Source organism: Megalobrama amblycephala, linkage group LG3 (genome assembly GCF_018812025.1).
Source record: "Megalobrama amblycephala isolate DHTTF-2021 linkage group LG3, ASM1881202v1, whole genome shotgun sequence".
NCBI classification, from domain to species: domain Eukaryota; kingdom Metazoa; phylum Chordata; class Actinopteri; order Cypriniformes; family Xenocyprididae; genus Megalobrama; species Megalobrama amblycephala.
In genome coordinates this window covers 54666211-54685063 of record NC_063046.1, presented here as the reverse complement: position 1 = coordinate 54685063, position 18853 = coordinate 54666211, and the positions used below count along the sequence as shown (strand labels likewise).

Below are 18853 nucleotides of genomic sequence, written 5' to 3'. Positions count from 1 at the left end.
TAATTATTAGGTACGGTTTCTTTTACAGAAATAATTAGCCAAAAAAGAGATTTAACTCAGACTGGAAAGTCAAAAATTATTAAATGCCCATGAGAAGGATGCAATACTAATGCAATACTAGAAATTGCAAAGTTAAAGCATGACCAATGGACAGTTAAATGCTCATTGAGTCGGTAGGGTCAGACAAAAACAGGTGGAGAAGAAAAGACACATTAACTGCAAAAGAATGAATAATTAAGGTATAGAATTGAGTGTGAAACCATCAGGAACCCTTTAGTCTCCAGCGCCACCATTTTCCAGAACTACAACCTACATGGAGTCTCCAGAAGTGCAAGGTGTCAGTATCTCAGAGACTTAGGTTAGGTAAAGAATCCTAAAAATGACCCCCATTTAATAAGAATCACAAGCTGAAGTGTTGTAAAATACAAGATATATGATGATATATATATACAGGCTTTATAGACAGATTGAGAGTGACTCTTGAAGGTCATCCTCTTGTACCACTGTATGAAGAATTTACCTTCCAGAATCTGGCAGTAAGTTTTGGGAGTTAATCCTTTAGTTCATCTCCTACCCTGAAGTCCGTTTTGCAGAGATTGACTAAAAATGAACTCCCAAAACTTACTGCCAGATTCTGGAAGATGCATTCTTCAAACAGTGGTTCAAATTCTGCTATAAAGTAGCTATGCAGAAGAAGTCTCATTATTGAGCTCAAGTAAGTTCAGTAACTGTGTAAAGTTCATCAATTATGAAATGAGTTCAATTCAGCTATAAAGCTCTATAGAAGACAATAGTTCATGGTTAGTTTAATGTTGATTTAATCCAGTTTAATAACAGTGTTGATGTTGCGGGATTCATCAGTTATGAAACAAATTTGGTGAGTGGTGTCATCATCCAACTCGATTTAGTTGAAATTTTTGTTCTCATTTAAAGGTGCTCTAAGCGATCCTGAGCGGAGTAACTTCCTGTTGATGTTCGAAGTGTTGTCAAACAAAACAGAGGCGTTAAACCCCAACTAATCAAGCCAAAGGTGACAGTGGCAAGGAACCCAAACTCCATCAGGTGGAGAAAAAAAAAAAAAAACCTTGAGAGAAAGCATAGTCATAGGCTTAGTCAGGGCAGTTCTCCTCTTGGCAAAAGAACGAAGATGGTGTGAGCACAAGTGTGAACCAGGCTGCATCACAAGTCAGACTGTGGATTGATAACATTCAAAGTTTTCATAAAGCTCCTTTTGCTTGAAGATCGGGACACATCATGCTGGCATTTGATGGGAGCAGTAGCACGTAATCTGTAGCATGTAGAGGGTGAAAAGCAATGGTTCTAGTACTGAGCCTTGTGGTACTCCACACAACTTATGACTGATACGATACCTCCTCATTTACTGCTACAAATTGATAATGGTCAGATAAATACCATTACCAATGCAATACAACTAATCCCAACATAATTTTTGAGCCTACCAAGAGAATGTTGTGGTCGATAGTATTAAAATCTGCACAGTCCAGTAACGCTAATAGAGAGATTAAATGGTCTAAATCTCAACTGGAATTCCACACAGATACTATTTCTCTCCAAGAAGGAACAGTTGAGAGGACACAGATTTTTCTAGTATCTGTCTACACAGCAAAATCACTAGAGTTAAATCAACTCTGCTTGGAGTACATATGGGCCCTCTCTAAATAGTGCTAAGTAACACTGAAGCAGAGTTAAAGTTAATGAGATAATTAAGCGATAAATGAGCATTAGTGATGAACACCTGCTATTAACAAGCAGAATAACTGAAGAAAAGATAATCCCCCTCTGCTGAGATCTTGAGAGATATAATGTCTTATCTTCAGGTGATTTCATCTAAGACTGTGGCTGAAATCAGTTGTAGTTCGTGTTTCTCTTTTCTTCATTGATTCTGCTTGTTAACAGCAGGTGTTCATCACTAAAGCTCAAGCATCACTTAATTAATCGCTTAATTATCTCATTACCTAACTCTGCTTCAGTGTTACTTTAACACTATTTAGAGAGGGACCATATGTACTCTGAGCAGAGTTGATTTATAGTTAAAATCACTACGATGAAGTTGTTTTTTAAATGAGACATCAACAATGTGACAGTATTAAATCTCAAGTAATATTACAACGAGTAGGCTCCGACACATATTGTCTAACTCTAATAGAGTTTAGAATGTCTATAAATATCAATCTTTTACACTAATCAATTTAAAAGCACAATCACTTCAAAAGAATATTACTTGAAACTAGACCTCTAAGTAATACCGCGGGGCCCGGTGCGGTCCAGTTGCACCAACCTAAGGACTGCCCTGGCTATGTATCTCCTCACCACAGTAAGCAGGGAAGGGACCAGAGCATATTACGTCTGACATCATCCTTGCAAGTTCACACACCTCTTTAATGTTAATTTTAGTGATATCAGACTGATGAAGTTTGACATCATTAGTGCCGACATGGATGACAATTTTACTAAATTTACGTTAAGATTTAGCCAGCTGATGTTAGGTGTTATGTCTTAAATTACTGTATAATACTTTCACGTTTAACTGGTTATTTCAGAAGGTATCTTTAGCTGCTTAATTCATAAAATGTAACTAAAAAAATAAATGAAAACAAAATGAATCAATTAAAACTAAATCCACGGAATTATCCCATGATGGAAACGGATAAACCTAAACGGCTCTGCGGCTGACAAAACCGTTTAAGGATCTATATAGAACCTTTTCTTCTAAGAGTGTGGCTCCTGGTAAACATTTGACTATGGTGGTCGCTCTTCTACTTTGAGGTTTTATGTGGGCACGACTTCTACCCCTTTTTAATGCCACAAATATGCAGCAAGAAATTCAGTAATACTTTCCTGACAAACTTTCATCCTGTTCAGGACACAGAGAGGCAACAATTCTCAAGAACTCAATTATTCATAAAACTTTTAGTACGCATGTATAATTTATTCAAACTTTTCTGTCTTTGAATATATTTACAGACACCAGTGTTAAATTTAATAGAGGAAGTAGATGACATAGGAAAGGAACATGTATAAAACTTGGAATTTTATGACATTTTACATTTAAGGCATTTCACAATGTGAAAAGTGCTGTCCAGTAGTAAACACTGCATGTCAAGATGAAATTTTTGCATGTGTTTCGTGGTAGAGATCAGATTACACAGTCCAGAGATATTTCAAGTTCAAATATATAAAAATTGCCAAAATAAAATATCCCTGAAAAAGTGTTTATCAGTTTAAATACAGACTTCTGCATTCAAATTGATAATTGCTCCTACAGATTGTTACTTAGCCCAGTTTTTGTAGTGCTACGTTTCAGTGTCATTCTAGAATATCAATTTTATTACAGTTTTCTAGAAAATAAAGTTGATCATGATAAGCTTCTAGATATTTGATAAATGTGAAACGTTTGACATTCATGGAGCTCATGTAATCTGTCAATAATGTCATTTAGCATCTGCTCTTCATTGAGTCTATACATCCTAACACATCTAAAACATATCACACAAACGATTTACAAAGTTCATTAAATAAAAATAAATCCAAAAAATCAATGAAATCCATGAAACCATTTTTACAGTTCATAATTTGAAACACAAAGAGACTTACAGGTAATGCTTATGCATGTAAGACAGAGTAAATGATGTTAAATTGTTGTGAATTGTTGCCATTATTTTTAGTAAAACACACTGGAATCCACTAAGCCAAACTGCATGAAACAAAACGCTTCTGTAGTTTCATTTAGGACACTGACACATATTCTTTACATTTATAGACTGGAGCATCATATCAAAGAACAAGAGCACTTGATGTGATCAGAAGAGGTAAACAAGGTGCAAAAAGGTGCAAGACTTTGCATGAGTGTTCCTGAAGAAAAGAATGGCTGTCATTTACAAAAAACTATTAGATGTTAAATCAAGTAAATCTGCTTGTGAATAAAGCAGTACTATTGAACTATTTCTCATTAAATACAGTCTTAAGCCTCAAAGTGCAAAAGCTAAAGATATTTTGAAAATCGTCCATCCAGCCAGTCATAAAATTTTCTGTTTCACTCATTCTATTCAAATCTCACTGAACATTGAGCACAAACCAATTAAACCTGCAGTGTTATGAAAAAATAAAAACTAACTAAACAACTTAAACCTGTCACACCATAACTTAAACTATTACAATCCTGTGGTCTGTGTACTGCATCCATTCCTTTGTTAGAACCATTAAAGATATTCTGCATTTCATTTCTGGTTTAAAACACTGATGAATAAAATATGCAGATACTCTCATTTTTATTTTACAAAATTCTTTCTTCATTCAAAATCATAGAAATTATAAACAATTCTTTTTTTCTTTTTCTTTTTTTAATATATATAAATGTTACATTTAAATTCTGGTTTCACAATCTGGAAAAGTATATATATTTAACACTAAACCTGACCATTTATAAGAAATGTATGAAAATAATGTTCAGGCGTGTGTTTCATATATAACACTTGAGATTCATAAACAGTCTAATGGTTTTGATTTTTTTTTTTCTGCCAGTGTTTTTATGACCCCTTGAACTTGACATATGAGACAAATGAAACATGAAAGAGCCAGATCCAAGTTCCACACGATTCAGGAAGGCAGTTTATGACCATTTTTAAGTTAGTTAAATGACAGCAGGGAGGTGTAATGTGAAATGGAGTGTGTGACCGTTCAGAGGAGAGCAGTATTTCAGTGCCGTTCACATGTGTGCATACGATATTCAAGCTGTAAACTCTTGTTTTTACTGACAAACAAACACAAAACTAAAAATCATGTAAATTCTAATTTTTCTATTTTTAAACTGTTATTTTTTTCCATGGAAAATTATTCAGAATTACTCAGACAGAAAATATTCAAACCAAAAAGTCTAAAGGGTTTTTTGTTGTTGATGATTTTTTTCTTAATTTTTTTTTTTTTTTTTTGAAAAAAAAAGGTAATGAGAAGGTTTGAAGAAAACAAATTATCTAAAGGTATACTGGCCTTAGTACGACTTTTTATTTTTAAATTATTTTATTTATTTACATTAATATAAAATTAGCTTAAGAACTTCATTCTCAAAAGGCATTAAACATCAATCCAGAGAGCAGTAAGCAGTATGAAATGGTGCAACCAGGTGTCGTGCAAGCGTACTAGTTGTCTATTTGTTAGATTGCAGCCTGTAAAAATGCAGGAAACTGTTAATGAAATGCAATTTTGCTTTGATCAGTGCAATTTAAATGTGCTTTTTTGTTACCAATAAACGTATACATATACAGTGCATTTATCCATTAAAGTTACGAAGATTGCTGAAAGTTTGGTCAAGTAAAGTGCTCAGTGTCCGTTTTTTTTTTCCTGTATTGAACAGAGCCAATACTTTTAATGACCATAACAACTAAGAAAATAAAATGATGAGCATAATAGTATGAAATACTGCAAATAATGCAAGTTTTGAAAATGTGGGCACTTTTTTTCTTCATAATTCTTCATATATATGTTATTCAATCAGGAAGTTGTGTAGTCCATCATAATTCCTACGTGCTATTATTCATATTAGTGTTGAAAATGTGAGTTCACTCAGTCCATGTGCAACTGTGAGAGAAAGCTTGACTTGGACATGAAACTCATTTCCACGTACCTGCCTGATATTTTTCGTTCGTCCATGTAGTGAATAACTGTACGATCATATGAAAGCAAACACGTGTTCATTTGCTGCTTCTACATGAGTCCACAGCATGGCTCTTTTGTGTTAGTCGTGTCCTCTTCTGGTGCTCTCAGCTTCAGTAGAGGTGGATCTCCACTAGCTTGGGTAAAGTACACTGCATTGGGAGGCGCATCCTGTTGTACCGATTCAGGGGTTTCCAGCGGCCCTTGGGGTCCTTCAGGTACAAGCTCATCCTGAGGGCCTGCAGACAGGGGTAAAGGAGGTGCTGGATGTTTCTGTAGTTTAGCTGCAGCTCTCTGCCGTTTAAGATCTGCGAGCGTGTGGTGAGATCTCTCTCTGCTCATGCTGTCCCCGCCAGTAGCATCCGGAGCTGGAGTGAGCTGATAGGAGGCGCTGCGATCCCTGCGGCCCCCGCCCTGGAGTTCTCCTGGAAGTGAGGAAGAAAATGACGCTGTGCTGCCGTTCCCCAAAACTTGAGTTCCATTTTCCACCTCGACAACCTCTAATGGAGGAACAGGGTTGGCATTAGTGCCGGACACCTAAATCAAAAGAGGGAAAAGTACAAGAAAATTCACCAAGGATGGTCAAGTCACATCCGTATACAGGTGCTGGTCATATAATTAGAATATCATCAAAAAGTTGATTTATTTCACTAATTCCATTCAAAAAGTGAAACTTGTATATTATATTCATTCATTCCACACAGACTGTAATATGATATATTTCAAATGTTTATTTCTTTTAATTTTGATGATTATAACTGACAACTAAGGAAAATCCCAAATTCAGTATCTCAGAAAATTAGAATATTGTGAAAAGGTTCAATATTGAAGACACCTGGTGCCACACTCTAATCAGCTAATTTACTCAAAACACATGCAAAGGCCTTTAAATGGTCTCTCAGTCTAGTTCTGTAGGCTACACAATCATGGGGAAGACTGCTGACTTGACAGTTGTCCAGAAGACAACCATTGACACCTTGCACAAGGAGGGCAAGACACAAAAGGTCATTGCAAAAGAGGCTGGCTGTTCACAGAGCTCTGTGTCCAAGCACATTAATAGAGAGGCGAAGGGAAGGAAAAGATGTGGTAGAAAAAAAGTGTACAAGCAATAGGGATAACCGCACCCTGGAGAGGATTGTGAAACAAAAGCCATTCAAAAATGTGGGGGAGATTCACAAAGAGTGGACTGCAGCTGGAGTCAGTGCTTCAAGAACCACTACGCACAGACGTATGCAAGACATGGGTTTCAGCTGTCGCATTCCTTGTGTCAAGCCACTCTTGAACAACAGACAGCGTCAGAAGCGTCTCACTTGGGCTAAAGACAAAAAGGACTGGACTGCTGCTGAGTGGTCCAAAGTTATGTTCTCTGATGAAAGTAAATTTTGCATTTCCTTTGGAAATCAGGGTCCTAGAATCTGGAGGAAGAGAGGAGAGGCACACAATCCACGTTGCTTGAGGTCCAGTGTAAATTTTCCAGTCAGTGATGGTTTGGAGTGCCTTGTCATCTGCTGGTGTTGGTCCACTGTGTTTTCTGAGGTCCAAGGTCAACGCAGCCATATACCAGGAAGTTTTAGAGCACTTCATGCTTCCTGCTGCTGACCAACTTTATGGAGATGCAGATTTCATTTTCAAACAGGACTTGGCACCTGCACACAGTGCCAAAGCTACCAGTACCTTTGGTTTAAGGACCATGGTATCCCTGTTCTTAATTGCCCAGCAAACTCGCCTGACCTTAACCCCATAGAAAATCTATGGGGTATTGTGAAGAGGAAGATGCGATATGCCAGACCCAACAATGCAGCAGAGCTGAAGGCTACTATCAGAGCAACCTGGGCTCTCATAACACCTGAGCAGTGCCACAGACTGATCGACTCCATGCCACGCCGCATTGCTGCAGTAATTCAGGCAAAAGGAGCCCCAACTAAGTACTGAGTGCTGTACATGCTCATACTTTTCATGTTCATACTTTTCAGATGGCCAAGATTTCTAAAAATCCTTTCTTTGTATTGCTCTTGAGTAATATTCTAATTTTCTGAGATGCTGAATTTGGGATTTTCCTTAGTTGTCAGTTATAATCATCAAAATTAAAAGAAATAAACATTTGAAATATATCAGTCGGTGTGTAATGAATGAATATAATATACAAGTTTCACTTTTTGAATGGAATTAGTGAAATAAATCAACTTTTTGATGATATTCTAATTATATGACCAGCACCTGTATGTAAAACACATCACTGAGCTCAATAAAGGCTCTCAACAAACACAAGATCAGTTCCTTACACAATCATTCTATTTTTTTACACAATCATTAAATTTAATATCTTAAGCAGTCATGGTCAAAGCAGTTGGAAAAATGTGGAAAATATTATCAGAATTGACTAATTTGAAAGAACAGATGCTTCTGATCCTGTGTATATAGTTGTATTGCTGGTAAATGGAAACAGTTCACATAGTTTTTTTTTTTTTTTTTTTTTTTTTAGCACCCCCCAGCAATCGAAATTAATGAAATTTGGCAGGTTTCCTCAGAATGTCCTTTTGTCCAAGTGCACCAAGTTTAGTGAAGTTTGGACACTGTGTTCATAAGATACTCTTCCAGTCAATAGTTTGGAATAATTACGATTTTTTAATAATTTTTTTTTCTCTCTTATGTTCCCCAAGGCTACATTTATTTGATAAAAACAAAATAATCATGTTTTTTATGTAATTAAATAGGCCTATCATAATAATGTATTGTTTTATTGTAAATAAAGTACTTTTATTATAGATCTTTATGTGTTACTTGAGCTGACTGACACACCCAAAGCACGCACACACAGAAAAACACTTCTCTCAGCATGCGATCCCGCATTCAGTTCTTTTTAGTTGCATATTGTGCTTGAATGGTCACAGAATTATTTCATATTTTATATCTACAAATATTCATGTAAACCTAGTTGGTTATGTCTTAAGTAAACAAACAACTGGGGGAGGGGGGAGATGTGTAGCATTATCTTAGATCCATGCATTAGATGCATTACAAATGAGAGGTTTCTGATCTCCCTATACACAGCAATGTCATTCCAAATTTCAAGGCCCAGAAAGGTAGTGAAGACATCGTTAAAATAGTCCATGTGACTGCAGTGCTTCAACTTTAATATAATTGAGCAATGAGAGTACTTTTTGTGAGCAAAAAATTAAATAAAATAAAAATATTCAACAATTTCTTCTCTTCCCTGTCATTCTCCTACGCTGTTGATGTAGTAAACACAGTGCAGCGCTTCCAGGTTCTACATCAGAACCAAACGTTTGTTAGAAACCAGAATCTATAAAAGATATTAAGATATCTTGGTAACACTTTACAATAAGTTTCATTAGTTAAACATTAGTTAATGTATTAACTAACCATGAGCAATACATTTGTTACTGCATTTACTAATCTTCGTTAACATTATGAAAATACAGTTGTTCATTGTTTATTCATGTTAGTTCACAGTGCAATAACTAATGTTGTTAAGATTTTAATAATGTATTAGTAAATGTTAACAAAGATTAATAAATGCTATATAAGTGCAGTTCATTATTAGTTCAAGTTAACTAATTTAGTTAACTAATGAACCTTAATGTAAAGTGTTACCTATATCTTTAATACTTCTTGAGTTACAGTTTTTTGAGTTTTTACCCCCCTCTACAAAACAGTGAATAACTCAGTAAATATATATTCATGGCATTTTATATTTTGGCTTTCTTGTTTATTTAAATATTTCTTTCATTTTTAGCCGGGGACCTCTGGTTGAGTTGACACAAAATGACTTGATGTCTTATTTTTTTTAATAAGCATGATCTTTATTACTGGAAGCTTAGCGTGTTTCCAATCTGTCATATTTCATATTTCAGAAGGTTTTAAACACTGTATTAGCCCATTTCTCACCAGCGCAGCATGCAGGTTCAGTTCTGCATCAGTCTGTCGGTCTTCATCATCATCCAGGGCATCTGACTGTCTTCCTCTCTCTTGCCACACAATGGCTTCCTTCTGATGCTCTCTGCGGTACAGACTGCTGCGCTCGTTCACACTGCTGCGCCTCACTACTTTACTGTAAACAAAATCCACACAAAGAAGAGCTCACACACACTGCTTTAGAGGGGTTATCGTAATTAATTAAGATCACAAACAACATGATAACACTATTATCTAATCATGAAAAATGGCAACAACAGTATTCCAGTGTAAACGATATAGAAACTGAGCGATGGAACAACTACAGCACTCCAATTATAGTCAGCGAGGCTGTTTCCACGGCATCCACTACAGAACAAACATTACACACTAAAAATGAGGCTTACTTTTCATTGTAAAAGAATAAAAAAGGACAGTTTGATTAAAACATCAAAATATGAGGAAAACATTATATTGTATATATATATATATATATATATATATATATATATATATATATATATATATATATATATATATTTGTCTGACAATATTATTTGAAACCACAACTACAGGTTTTATTTTACTATGCAAAAAATGCATGTTTTTGCATGCGTTCATAATTTCTTTTTATGAATGCTCAATATTTTTTATGTGTGCTCTGCTGCCAATTATCATTTTTATGCTGTAGCAACAGTTTCTTCCAAAATCTAAATGGGGAATCAAATAGACTTAATTTTTAATACAACAGTCACTGTCACAAGCTGTCAAGTGCAGCTTTGCCAGGCTGTGACGTACATAAAATGCTTTAGTTGCGCTGTTAGTACTCACCCTCTGCTGCCCGTGCTGGACACTCGTCTCTGCAATGTGTTCTTGTGTTTTTCCTGACCCTTCATGATGGCATCATGCTTGTGTTTCAACTCCATCATTTTGGCCCGGACCTCCTCATCAGTGCACACATCTGCAAAATCACACAAGAAGTATTATGAAGCCTCCTGCCAAGTCACTCCTGATCAAACATGTGGGATGTTTCATACCCAGAGGTGTCTCATCCAGCTCAGACTTGGCGTTTAAACTCGCACCATGAGCCACCAGTAACTCCACCATCTGGATCTATAAAATCATAAAAGACACAATCACTGAAGAATCAACATCAATTTTGCCATTAAAGCCAATATAATCATTCCAGCCAACTGCTTTATAATTTTAAAGTTCCATTACATGTTTGCAATTATTAAAAAGGTGCAATATGTAAAATTTCTGTCCGCTAGAGGCCTATTCAAAACAAAGGCGTAGCTTGATGACGGCAAGTTTGAGCGCGGAATCTTCGGACATGTGGTCTTCACATCATAGCCGGTGGAAACAATCGGGATAGGACTCAGGAAGAAATCATGTTCATGGATGCGATTACTAACGTTATTGTAGTATGAAGCAGAGCAGGACCGAGTGTTGTGGGAGCTGAACGAGGCCGCTGGAGCGACTGCGCAACACACAGCTCACGAGCAGCGGAATTTTTATTATGCCACAGTCGCTGGCGCTGCTTCCGCTTTCAGGTTTTTGAGTATGAGGTAACAGCTCTGTTTAACTTATTAGATACATTTGAGTGTGTTGAAAATGATGTGATAACGTTACTCTGTGCGTTCGCTCGGCGGCTGCTGCGAGACACTTGTTTGAGACACACTGCAGTAAGATAGATCGATTTTAGAATATCATATTAAATGCTGGATGGCTTGTGTTGATAAATGGAATGCAATTAATTTTAAAACGTATTGTATGACAGAGAAAATTCAGTATGTTACTAAAAATAAAGCTGCATCTGATTACGCTATGTTAGCTACTTGACAAAATAGTGTTTTTGGTAAAACATGGTACTCGCCAAAAAAAAAAAAAAAAAAAATCAAGAAAATTAGATTTAAACAATAAGACTAAACGTGTTGAGCTATATAACAATAATTCGTTTTCTGTCTATAAACATAACCAAACAGTTGTTCCCTTGTCCATTACAACATGTAATATATTAAAGCGTCTTTGGCGTTTCCATGGTTTCTACAAAATAACCGGAACCCGAGGGTAACGCGGGTATGACGCATTTGACAGGCGACTCCTCACACGTCCGGGAGCCTTGGTTAAAATTGCAATTTTCTCACTATTTACAAATAGTTGGAAACATTTGGGATATTATTTAAGTGAACAAAATATATAACACTGGCCTAGTGGTTTTCAGATATTTTACTGCAAAAATCTTACATATTACACCTTTAAGTTTAAAATGTATTACTTACCAAACAGAAAAGTGGAGCAGGACATTTAAAAAATAAGGCTGTCCTCGACTAAAGATTTTTCTAGTCGACTAAGCCGTTCATTTAAACGATTAGCAGACTAATTGCGTGTTTATATTAATAAGCCATAAATCATAATAACGAGCCTTTAAATGCCTATATATATATATATATATATATATATATATATATATATATATATATATATATATATATATATATATATTACATAGCTTAATCAGCGCTCAAACGCACCACAAAGCTTGCCACAGCGCACCGGCAAAATGATGATTGAGTGTTTTGTAAAATAGTCCATGTGACTGCAGTGCTTCAACTTTAATATAATTGAGCAATGAGAGTACTTTTTGTGAGCAAAAAATTAAATGAAATAAAAATATTCAACAATTTCTTCTCTTCCCTGTCATTCTCCTACGCTGTTGATGTAGTAAACACAGTGCAGCGCTTCCAGGTTCTACATCAGAACCAAACGTTTGTTAGAAACCAGAATCTATAAAAGATATTAAGATATCTTGGTAACACTTTACAATAAGTTTCATTAGTTAAACATTAGTTAATGTATTAACTAACCATGAGCAATACATTTGTTACTGCATTTACTAATCTTCGTTAACATTATGAAAATACAGTTGTTCATTGTTTATTCATGTTAGTTCACAGTGCAATAACTAATGTTGTTAAGATTTTAATAATGTATTAGTAAATGTTAACAAAGATTAATAAATGCTATATAAGTGCAGTTCATTATTAGTTCATGTTAACTAATTTAGTTAACTAATGAACCTTAATGTAAAGTGTTACCTATATCTTTAATACTTCTTGAGTTACAGGCATGCAAACACTTCTTGTGTTTTTCCCCCATTTTTGAACTGTCATCATTAGCATATTATGCAACAAAGATTGCTAAAGTAAACAGATTTAAATAACAGACACACCAATCTCAGTGTAAAAAATAAAATTAGCAGACTAATTGCGTGTTTATATTAATAAGCCATAAATCATAATAATAAGCCTTTAAATGCCTATATATATATATATATATATATATATATATATATATATATATATATATATATATTACATAGCTTAATCAGCGCTCAAACGCACCACAAAGCTTGCCACAGCGCACCGGCAAAATGATGATTGAGTGTTTTGTGAAAAAACAGAAGGAGACTGTCTAAACATTTTAAGAATTTGAAAAAGCTAAGCAATGCGTTTGTGTAAAAAAAAAAAAAAAAATCCATATTTAACAAGTTATGAAGTAAAATATCTTGAATACAGAAGGCAGTCTGGCGGAAGTTAGATATTTTACTTTATAACTTGTTAAATATGGATTTTTTTTTACACAAACGCATCACTTCGCTTCAGAAGGCTGTTATTAACCCCCCAGAGCTGTGTGGAGTACACGTTTATGATGTATGGATGTGGATGGAGACACTTTCTTCAGCTCATACTCGTTGATCACGCTCACTGCCATTATAAAGCTTGGATGCGTCAGGATATTTATTAATATTTCTCCAATTGTGTTCATCAGAATGAAGAAAGTCATATACACCTAGGATGGCTTGAGGGTGAGTAAAGCTTGGGGTAATTTTAATTTGAAAGTGAACTAATCCTTTAAGTCAACAATGCTGACTCGTCATCTCCACAGTAGTGGACGCGCCTATATGCGCGTTTCATATGGATTACATAATCTGAGAATATTTGTTTTCCACTTGAATCAGTTAATTTAAAAGTAGATATTTCAAGCTTTCCATAGATATATTTTTTCATGTCTGTGAGACAAATATACACCGAGTTTCGGTTCATTTATGTGACATGCTGACAGAGGCAGAGGCGGCAGAAAACGCATCCTGATTGTACTCATTATTTTACAAAAGCACAACGTTTTGTTGTTATTGTGAGTTTACAGAAATAAAAGTAGATCCTTTACAGTTTGCATTACTCTTATCTGTATGATCAACAATGACGGAGTATTATACAAGTGATCGCACCGGCGCCTCATTTGGATATGCACATTTATCTAGGTTAACGTTAGTGCAAGCAGACTTGTAAAATTGCTACTACTTACATATTTCAAGTGATAAGCCATATTTGAGGTCGATGAATGATAGGCAAATGTTTGCATTTCCTGCCATTAATGATCTGTCTGTCATGGACTGTGTGATTTCACCACGTCCTGTGGAGTGTTTTTGCGACTAACCGAATAAAAAATCATTTTGGTCGACCAAGCATCTTGTAGGGGGCACCCCTACTTTATATATATAAAAAAAAAAGAAAAGAAAAGAAAAAAAGACCAAGAGCCTTTCCTTAATTTCTAAACCTTCAACAAGAATTGGTTAGTTGTTTTTGCTAGTTAATGGCAGGTAGTACTAACGCAAGTTCGCTCAATCCTGTTCCTGGAGATATACCTTCCAACAAAGTTTAGCTCCAAGCCTAATCAAACAAATCTGGAAATTACAGACAGGTACAGGAGCAGGGCGTGTTTAGAAGTCTTTTTGTTTTATTTTATACCTCTTTTAAATTTCAGATGTGATGTTATAACTATCATTTCTCAGTAAAAACTGTATGTCTGTTAACACACAATCTCCTTACTACTCCCTATGAAACTTTGCTTTCTGATGGTGTATTTTAAAGTTGGCACGAAATGGAAGTTGCATTTAACTTGATATTTATATTTTAATTAAAGGCCTTTACAAAATTAAAGTACAATAAGACCAGCAACATGAATTAAGAAAATAAATGGGGACAATTTTGATTTTATGCAGATTGCAGACTATAAACCCTCATGCGTGACAGTATTCACCTGTCCCCAGCAGGCGGCAGCATGGAGAGGTGTCCACCCGTCAGCGTCCCTGTCGTCAGGAGACATCCTGTGCTCCAGCAACAGCTCTCCCACTGACATGTATCCATTTGCAGCAGCTATATGCAGCTACACAGAGAACTGGACCTTTAGTTTTTGTAATTTTATAAATGATCGTCCTGTCTGTATACACCACGTCTCTCACCAGAGTGGCCCCTTGCTCGTCCTTCCCATTCAGATCAGCTCCGCTCGCTATGAGCTCTCGAAGGTCAGACAGCATCTCTTTCTCCTTGGCTCCACGACATTCATCAATTCTCTCCTGAGTAATCCCTAATTACAAACATATGGATAATAGATTTATGTGAACTGTTTAGGAATTCAGTTTAAATTTGTTGACTGCAAAAAATAATCTACAAAATCGGAAGCATTTGACATAATGTATCTTTTAAAAGTAATGTTCATCAACACTGCACATAAGAGGTTTGATTTAGCTCAGTATTAGGTATATTATAGGCAACTCTCACCCTGCTCTGCCATGATCATCTCTATGAGCTCTAGCGTAGCCTCGTCCTCACACAGATCATACGGCATGTTTCCATCTGCATTCACCGCCAACAGATCTGCACCCCTGAACACATGAACTCAGACAGTCCGTTTCACAGTTTTAAAGAATAAAATCTGTGTATTACTGTATAACAAATGAATTATAATTTGAGACTTACGATTCTATCAGCAGCTGGACGAGGTCAGTGTGTCCACAGGTGGCCGCCGCATGTAAAGGGGTCCACAGCTCACTGTCACACGCATTCACATTTGCACCCGCGTCCAGAAGACAGCGAGCTACATCCACAAAATCATCTATGCAGCTCTGCAGAGAAACAGTGACATCTGAAACATCTGAATTATTGGCTGTGAAAAACATGATTCAATAGCAGCGATGTATCAAGACGGTTGACTATTTGAGAAGTCATCCAACAACCAACTGTAGTGGTTGACCGATACATCATCAAGGCCGATATATATTTGGCATTTTTTTATCTTTTTTTTTTTTTTTGGATTTTCTGTTTGGTGGTTAAGTGACAAAAGCAGACTTTTATTTTGTTTTGACAGGAATTCAAAAATAACTGCAAAATACACCTTTTAGCATGCTGATCGCTTGCTATATTTAGCATTTATGTCTATATCTTTAGTCTTTATTTATCTCTGTGCATAGTCCACGACATTTGCGCAGTTTCTCCATTTTTAAATGTAAATGTACCCTCCATCTTTGAATATATGTCCTTCCTTATTGGTTGAACTAATCCTTTAAGTGTGTAAATATTTAATTAAATTTTTTGTTTGTTTTTCCTTTTAATTCTTTAGTTAAAATAAAATAAGGTTCAGAATCAAGCTGCGCAGCAAATAACCCCATAGCACCACCTAGCGTCCAAACAGCAGTATTACTGCATCCGTTTGAAAGCAGATACTGATCTGTGTGAAAAATATATTAAAGAGAAAATTAAACAGGTTAACATGAGTTGCTGCTGTTATTGTTATTGTTCTCCAGCCTGTCAAATTAACTGAAAATATTACATTTGGAAAGGTAATCTCTTTTGTCATGACTAACACTGTTCCTGAATTCAGTCATAATTGATAAGCTAAGTTTTCCCAACTTATGCATGTTATATTGTGAATTTGTGACACATTAACATTACCATCTCTGGACTTTAAGTGTGCGTCTAAATTTTAGCTTGTACTCCTAAATTTAAATTGTGCATATTCACAGCAATAGCTTAATGGCCACATACACACAGGTTATGTTTGTGTCGATGAGTGTATACCTGATGTAGTGCAGTGAGCCCGTCCTCGTTGTACAGGTCTGGACTGACTCCATTATTCAGCAACTCTCGTACTGCCAACAGACACAAAAGCTCTAAAGTCACCAAGCCAAATTTTTAATGATGCCAAATGATGACATAAAAAGGGAAAGTTCACCCAAAAAAGAAAATTCTGTCATAATTTACTCATTTGAGTAAATGACAGAATTTTCATTTTTACTTACTATATTCTGTAGAACACAAAACAACATTTTTTTTCCTGAAAAATGACTCTGTGTTTTTTGTCCATATGATGCAAGTCAAGAGGGTCCAATGTAGTTTGGACCCATTTACAAATTTGTAAATATGGTTCATAAACCAAATTGGAAATATACAAATTGGAAAACCATGGAAGTAGATTATTGAAATTATTGGAATTTGTTAAAAATGTGTCCAATGTGTGAAATTATTTTGACAATTAAAAAAAAAAATATATATATATATAAAAACATTTTACAGCCTACCGATCAACTTCTGTTGAAAATACAGTAGGATTTTATTTTCTAATGGTTGGTGTTTTAAACAAGTCTTGATTTAACAGCTGATGAAAATGTTTTACAGGTGAGAGAGGAAGTGGAGAAAGGTCATTAAAAACTACTGCTTTTAATATTACATTAAAGAGAAGATTTAGCAAAAGAAAAAAGATCTAGCAAGATTTATCTTGGATTATTTTTTACATTTAAAAACCTAGACTTTCTACAGCCACTGTAACAAAACCTGCAGTACTGCTACTCTCCTCTTACCCTCCTCTAGGTCATTCCTGGCTGAAGCCTCCAGTAACGTGATGTTGGTGTGGAAGGTCACTCTTCTGCTTTTCTTCACCCCATCTCCCTTGTGACCACGGGCACTGTCCTTCTCCATCTGAGCCCAACCTTTCAGCTGCTGCGCCCGTCTCTTCTGTGCCTGCTTCAGGCGCTCAGTGGCTGAGAGACGGCCGATAGTTGCCATTTCCGCTAGCAGCTCTGCATGCTCTGCCATATCTTTCAAGTCAAGACTCTCAACGTCTTCCCTTCTGACACCACGAAGACTGTGGTTTCTGCTTGGATCTTCTGCTGTGTCCTATCATAGACATTCGACTCTGTCACACCTGCAGTTCTGATGTCCAAGTGCCTGATGAGAGCTGCAAACAATCTCGAGATCCAATAGGATAATGTAGAGAGGCAGATGACAGCCAAAGACGGACCATATTCTTGATAACTTTTCCTATATGGACCAGGTGGACAAGTTCTGCAAAGAAAGTGAAAAGTTCTTAGGTCTTGCATTTTAAGTGAATTTTCACACAAAAAAATACACAGAATAAAAGATGGATAAATTTTCTTTTTGAACTGTGCTATAGATAAGCCATGCAGTTTGAATTTTGATATAATACAGTTTGAGATAATATTAACCGCTCATAATAATTAAATCACAAAACAGTTACAACCAACGGCTCTGAAGGATTTATACAAGAGATTGTGCATGTCTGAAACAGGGTTTACTATACATTAATAAGTTAAAGCTGCTGTCCGTAACTTTTTTTGTGTTCAAAATTTACAAAAATTATATAATGTATAACATGAATACATTTTCCAAACTGTGTTTTTGTCTTACCCTCAATCATTATGGTACACATATAATAAGTGTTTATATTCTGACTATTTCAGACTGGACTGGTAGGACCCGCCGCAGAGTATCACAGTAACTGCGTGACTCACCATAGACATACAAGGAGAAAAGTAGCTCTGGCTACAATGTTCTTCCGCAAGACGCGTGCAGTTCTGTTTATTAACCGCTAGAGGGCCAAAAATTGTGGACTGCAGCTTTAAAGGATTAGTTCACTTTCAAATAAAATTTTCCTGATAATTTACTCACCCCCATGTCATCCAAGACGTCCATGTCCTTCTTTCTTCAGTTGAAAAGAAATTAAAGGGTTAGTTCACCCAAAAATGAAAATTATGTCATTAATGACTCGCCCTCATGTCGTTCCAAACCCGTAAGACCTCCGTTCATCTTCGGAACACAGTTTAAGATATTTTAGATTTAGTCCGACAGCTTTCTGTCCCTCCATTGAAAGTGTATGTACGGTATACTGTCCATGTCCAGAAAGGTAATAAAAACATCATCAAAGTAGTCCATGTGACATCAGTGGGTTAGTTATAAGTTTTTGAAGCATCTAAAATACATTTTGGTCCAAAAATAACAAAAACTACGACTTTATTCAGCATCGTCTTCCGGGTCTGTGTATATCCACAGTGACGCTGCTTCAACGGCGGTTGGCATCCAGCTTATTGGTGCATTACCGCCCCCTTCTGCTCCGGACAGTGACACGATTA

The 18853-nt window shown here is 36.0% G+C and overlaps 1 protein-coding gene across 1 annotated transcript in view; it reads right to left on the bottom strand.

Moving 5' to 3' along the window:
• Window positions 1–3177: 3177 nt before the first annotated feature.
• The window catches only part of ppp1r16a (protein phosphatase 1, regulatory subunit 16A), a 34315-nt gene continuing 18639 nt past the window's right edge, over window positions 3178–18853 (bottom strand). The window contains exons 2-11 of the mRNA XM_048186093.1: window positions 17285–17768; window positions 16506–16576; window positions 15408–15553; window positions 15210–15313; window positions 14891–15015; window positions 14689–14814; window positions 10623–10698; window positions 10417–10546; window positions 9580–9742; window positions 3178–6207 (exon numbers count right to left, since the gene is read on the bottom strand). Of these exons, the coding sequence (XP_048042050.1) occupies window positions 5722–6207; window positions 9580–9742; window positions 10417–10546; window positions 10623–10698; window positions 14689–14814; window positions 14891–15015; window positions 15210–15313; window positions 15408–15553; window positions 16506–16576; window positions 17285–17519 (1662 nt within the window). The 5' untranslated portion in view covers window positions 17520–17768 and the 3' untranslated portion in view covers window positions 3178–5721. The remainder of the gene's footprint in view (window positions 6208–9579; window positions 9743–10416; window positions 10547–10622; window positions 10699–14688; window positions 14815–14890; window positions 15016–15209; window positions 15314–15407; window positions 15554–16505; window positions 16577–17284; window positions 17769–18853) is intronic.